This window comes from Microtus ochrogaster, chromosome 5 (genome assembly GCF_000317375.1).
Source record: "Microtus ochrogaster isolate Prairie Vole_2 chromosome 5, MicOch1.0, whole genome shotgun sequence".
In the NCBI taxonomy this organism is placed as follows: Eukaryota; Metazoa; Chordata; class Mammalia; order Rodentia; family Cricetidae; genus Microtus; species Microtus ochrogaster.
Window position 1 is genome coordinate 86,521,417 of NC_022012.1, and position 6,077 is coordinate 86,527,493.

General features: G+C 49.3%; 1 protein-coding gene across 2 annotated transcripts in view; it reads right to left on the reverse strand.

Annotated features, from left to right (window-relative positions):
- Positions 1-734: 734 nt before the first annotated feature.
- Positions 735-6,077, reverse strand: part of Trim71 (tripartite motif containing 71) — a 49,059-nt gene continuing 43,716 nt past the window's right edge. For both annotated transcript variants that reach the window (XM_005348041.2, XM_026779487.1), the window contains 2 exons: positions 3,593-3,727; positions 735-2,186 (listed from right to left, as the gene is read on the reverse strand). In XM_005348041.2, the coding sequence (XP_005348098.1) occupies positions 735-2,186; positions 3,593-3,727 (1,587 nt within the window). The remainder of the gene's footprint in view (positions 2,187-3,592; positions 3,728-6,077) is intronic.

A 6,077-nucleotide genomic window follows, 5' to 3' on the forward strand; every position in this document is an offset into this window, starting at 1 on the left:
CCTTAGCAGAAACAAAGACCAGACACCTAAAACACGAATGGTCTGCTTTTCTTGGCGAGCAAGCCACAGCCATCCTAGGGATGAATATGTTAGACTCTGAGGTAACCCAAGAACAGAGGAAATCTCTGTTGCAGCATGGGGAAAAAAAAAAAATCAAACCAAACAACCTAACCCCACACATACACAGTATTCTCAAGAACACAAATACACTAGAATTATGAATTTTAAATCCTATCTTTCCAACATCTTATACTTAGTAGTTTTTTTTTTTGGGGGGGGGAGGTTTCCTTGGCTCAATCTACAAAATGCACCCCACCCTATTCTTCCAGTGCCCTCAAGGTTGCAGAAGTGCTGGCCTGTGCATTCCACACCCTCAAGAGGGAAGGGACTGTGAGCTCCGTGGAGGAGCAGAGGGTCGCTAGAAAGACATGCAAAGATCTGAGGTAGATAGAAATTACCACTTCACAGGCTCAATCCCTGCACAAGAGAATACATTCAACTGTAAAAAAAAAAAAAATGAAAAGAAAAAAAAGATGAGGTAGGACTTAAGCAATGTTGTACTTCTGTTTTCTTTAAAAAAAAAAATAATAAAAAAGGGGAGAAAAAGAAATATCCCTGAGACAATTTCTTCTTTGTTATTCAAAGAGAGAGAGAGAGAGAGAGAGAGAGAGAGAGAGAGAGAGAGAGACACGCACCACACGCACACCCTAAACACAGAAACCCAGAAGATGCGATTAGAAGATGAGGATTCGATTGTTGCCAAAGTCCACCACGACGATCAATCCATCCGGGGTGACCGCGATACCTGAGGGGCGGTCCATCTGCCCGAAGCCACTGCCTTGAGCACCAAACTTGCACAAGAAGTTGCCATTGGCCTCAAACATCTGCACCCGGTGATTTCTGGAATCGGCCACAATGATTCGACCTTCCTGGTCCACAGCTACGCCCTGTGGTCGGAGGAACTGTCCATTGTTGCTGCCCTCTGAGCCCAAGAAGCGTGCTGATTGGCAATCAGGATGAATGACCAGAAGCCGGTGGTTGTTGAAATCAGTGACGACCAAGTGACCCTCGTGGTTGAAAGCCACACCCCGTGGAGAGTCAAAGTGCTTCCAGAGAGCCCCCTCGAAGCCATACTTATTCAGGAAGACCCCATCAGGCCCAAACAGCTGGATGCGGTGGTTCCTGGTGTCTGAAACCAGGATCTTGCCCTCAGAATTGACAGCTACATCCCAAGGGTAGTTAAACTGCCCATTCTTGGTTCCTTTCTCACCAAACTTGAGGAGGAACTGGCCCTCAAAGGTAAAGATCTGGATGCGGTGATTGTCTTTGTCAGCCACTACGATCCTGCGGGAGGCATCACAGGCCACCCCGGCTGGCCGGTCAAACTGCCCAGGCCGGGAACCTAGGGTACCAAACTTGTGGTGGAAGGAGCCGCAGGGCTTGAACACCTGGATGCGGTTATTGCTGCGGTCGGCCACGATGATGTAGCCCTCCTTATCCACACTCACGCCCCAGGGCCTGCAGAGCTTGCCCTCGCTGTCGCCCTCGCTGCCGAAGCTCAGCCCGGGGAGCCCGATGCCTACATAGCTGCGGCCGGACTTGACCACTACCTTGAAGGGGCTGTTCTCTATATGCTGGTTGCACAAGGTCACTGACACCAGGTGCTCCCCTTCCAGCTGGGGCCTGTAGCTCACCACGTAAGTCCCATTCTGCTGATCACTCACTTCTGCACCAAAAAGGTTGCCATCGGGACCCAGGACCACAGCTGACATGAGGTCACCTCCCGAGAGGCGAGGCTCACCATCATGGTCATAGCCCACCACAGTGAAGGAGGCTACTTTGCCCTGAAGGGCTCGCTTAATGCCATCTCCTGTGGCCTTCGTGAGTGGGGCAAAGGCCCCGCTGCTGACAAAGCCAAAAGACTTGAGAGCAAGATACAAGGCCTGGTCGGGGGGTGTGAACATAACTCGATCATCTTCTTGGGGCTGCAGGAGACTGCGGATGGTCTTGAGCTCCTGCACCTGGGCAAGCATCCGGTCTCGGGCCAGCAGGATATCCAAGGCTCGGCCCTCTTCCAGGACCTGCTGGACGGCACTGACGGTGCTATCCAGCTTATTGAGGTTTTGACGAAGCTTCTCTACCTGCAGGTATAGAGATTTAGCCTTCACCTGCCTTATCTTCTCCACCTGGACAGGGAGACAGGAAGCAAGGACAGACTTAGATCCAAGCACAGAGAATGTGTGAGAAATCTACGCTGGGCCTGGAGGAATTTAGGCACAAAAACCTAAATTATGCAGAAATAGATTTTATCTGACGAAACAGAATGGATTTCCCCCTTACTCTTTGCCTTCACATGGTCCCAGTTCCCAGGTCTAAGTAAGTTGTCCCTCACCCCGAGAAGTGACTCAATTTACAGGCCTGCCCTAGCATCAAGATTTTCTCTGGGCTAGGAAAGGCCAATGAAACTTTTCTGAGGTCTAGATTTAAAAATAAGCGAATGTGATTGTTTTAATTATGTGTGAAAGAGCCAGATCACCTGAAACTGGAAATTACAAACAGTTGTGAGCTGCCGTGTGGGTGTTGGTTAATAACTGAACCTGGGTCCTCTGGAAGAGCAGCCAGGACACTCAACTGATGAGCCATTATCTCTCCAGCCCTGGATCTCCTGAGTTGAACTAACTGGAGATGACCCACCCAGAAAGCACCGCCACACACATTCATATCTCTCTGCTCTGGAATGTGGGTGTCACGTGACTAGGCGCTTCTCCATGACAATGGACTATAAAACATAGAATAAACTCTCCTGTCAGGGTATTTTATTGCAACAACAGAAATGAGAATAGAACACACACACACCAAACACAATAAAAAGGACGGATGAGGTGGAAGCATCCGCGAAACAAGGAAGTTTATTTAAGAACAGGGATTCTAGGTAAGTAGAAATGATCTTGTAGCACACAGGATGGCATCTTCAAATCCCCCCACCAAAACAAACAAACAGAAAAAAAATCACTGTACGGTTGGACACACTGACACCCGCACTTGGGAGACAGAGGAAGGTGCATCTCTCTGAGTCTACACAAGTGAGTTCCAGGATGGCAAGGAGGCTATACAGATGCCCCCCACAACTCAAAAAAGAAAAGAGTTCTACAGAGAGCTGGTGGGAAAGAAGAACCAAAACAAGGGCCCAGAACTATCACAGAAATCTTTTCCATCCGGAAATCCAGACATGGATTTGCTGAAGCAGCTCTCATATCCTGACACAGCGTTTCAGGCTATGACTGACTAAGAAGGGGCCGGGGGCTGGAGAGATGACTCACTGGTTAGGACCTACAAGGGTAGGGCCCCAGTTCCGTCCTTGACTGTCTCCCTCTTGTCTGTCTCCTTTCCAGGGCAAGCAACAGAAAACCTGAGCCCTGCTCCATCCTGGCTACTGGGCTCTTCTGAAACGGTTTCTTGTTTTGCTATGTGAGTGACACCTAGCATTCTAAGGACGCCTCCTTCCCAGCTTAGAGCCCGGGCCTCAGATCTGAGATGAGGCTAGACTCGGGGAACCGGCTGGGGTGGGGACATGCGACATGCACCTCCTTACCTTCCATAACAGCTCGCACTCACGCTCTTCCAGGGCCTTCTTATGGCGGGCTGTCACAGCCTTGACCTCTGCCTGGACCACCTTCGCCTTCATCTCCACCTGCTCAGCCACCGTTTGGGCCTGCTCAATGCTCAGCTGGAAAAGCAAACAGAACCTTTAGGTGCTGGAAGGAACCTCGCCTCTCACCCAGGACCGAGCTTCCGTCAGGCCCACGGGGCTTATGCTAGGACAACGTTGCTGGCACCTGCTGAGGTGTAACAGATTTGCTGGTGAGAGCTAGGTCTGTGTCTCGGAAGTGGCACCTCCACTGAGTACAGACTATGATGGGAAGCTGACAACAGAGCAACCATGGTAGGCGGGTTTGTGCGAACACTGGGAAGGACCGTTGGGTAAAAACCTACAGCTCTGGGCTCTCTACAAACTTCAGACTTCTTGGGCTTCCTTTCTGAACCTGAAGGAAATCTTGCAAACCAGGTAAGTCCGTGAGGGGGAGACACGACAGGGAAGGGTGGGAGGATGGACGACGGTTAGTGGCTTCTCCACACATTTACATCAGTTGTCAGTAATCCTCCTAACCCAACAGGAAGCAACGCAATGCGCACTCTGGGAGTATCACCTGATCTAACCTAAGAAAACCATCGATCACACCCTGTAGTCAGGGGCCCTTCATCTTACACCACCAAGCCCCAGTGTATCAGCTGGCTAAATCAGACATATTGTTCATGAAAAATTAATCCAGGAGGCCTGGTGTGTTCGTTAATAATACATGAAGTATCTCAAAAAAGCCGCAAGGATTTCTTTGAGGCACTGAGCAGTTAAATCAGGATTTCGACCCGACTGTCAGAGGAACCCTTTTTAGAGCAGCTGATCCACCCAGGTGGGTACAGAAAACACAAGTCGTACAGCCAGCACGACAGGGAAGCAATGGGCAGGTACCTGCTCGGGCAGAGTGCTCTCTGAATACGAGATGGGAGGTCTTCTGCACCTCAGCCGGTAGGTGTTTTATTAAAGTAGCCCAAGTTCAAATCCCAGCTCCTATTAGTTCTAAGTAGGCATTTACCAATCCTCTCTCGAACCCTGGTGGATGGCTAACATGAGAGAAACCCAAGACAAAACATGCAGAGAAGCAAGCAAAGGTGAGAGCAGAAGAACGTCATTGTTAGTCAGGGTTGAGCTCCTGGCTGATAAAAGAGGTGTGTAAGAAACCGAGGTGGCAGGGATGCGGTGCGGTCGGGAGGCAGGCGGATCTCTGTGAGTTCAAGGCCAGCCTGGTCTACAAGACCTAGTTCCAGTACAGGTTGCAAAGCAACACAAAGAAACTGTCTCAGGAAACAAAATATAAAATAAAACTATTTTTAGAGGGGGCATTAGAGTCCTTAGAAGTGGAGTTACAGATAATTGTGAAAGACCACACAGGTGCAAGGGGTTGAACCCAGGTCCTCTTAAAGAAGCAGTAAGTACTCTTAAACACCAAGTCGTCTCTCTGGCCACTCCATCTTAATTTTTAAAAGGAATGTTATTATTTTAATTATGTGTTTGTGCACACATGTGTGTATGAGCACATGCGTGCAAGTGTCTTTGGAGTTAATCTTAACTAATTAGCCTCTATGAAGTCTTATTTCTAAAGCAAGTTACCTTCCAAGGGTAATCCCTAAGTGCAGAAGGTGGAGAGAGAGAGGCAGGCAGATCCCCCCCCCCCCCCCCCCCCCCCCCCAAAAAAGAAAGCTGCAAGCCAAGCAGTAAAACAGTAAATGTAGAATGACCAGCACTACTCTTTTCAGATGGTTCACTAACACCCAGGGCCAACAAACTGATCCTTTTTAAGATTATTTATTTATTATGTATATAGTATTCTCAGTATTCTGTCTGAAGGTATGCCTTCAGGCCAGAAGAGGGCACCAGATCTCATTGCAGATGGTTGAGAGCCACCGTGTGGTTGCTGGGAATTGAATTCAGGACCTTTGGAAGAGCAGGCAGTGCTCTTAACCACTGAGCCATCTCTCCAGCCCCCCCCCCCTTTTTTAAATTTTTATTCAAGACAGGAGGACAGGGTCTCTGTGCAGCTCTGACTGTCCTGGAACAGAACGAGAACAAGGAGGAAGCAGGAGGGGAGACGAGGAGGAGGAAGAGGAGGGGAGGAGGAAGCAGGAGAAGCGAGCAAGCAGGGAAGACAATGCACTCTGTAAGTGTGCGACTGAGGGGCCAACAAGTTAGCTCAGCTGGCAAAGGTGCTTTTTGCACGCTGATAGCGTGCATTCGGCCTGGGACCCCAGGGGTGACTTGACAGGAGAACCCCACCAAATTCTCTGATCTCAATACGAACATGGAGGTCCTTGCCGTCCCCACATACAATTATCTAATAAAATACAGCAAACGTCTGTTTAATAAACTGTTGTTGTTATTATTATTATTGGTTTTTCGAGACAGGGTTTCTCTGTGGCTTTGGAGCCTGTCCTGGAACTAGCTCTGTAGACCAGGCTGGTCT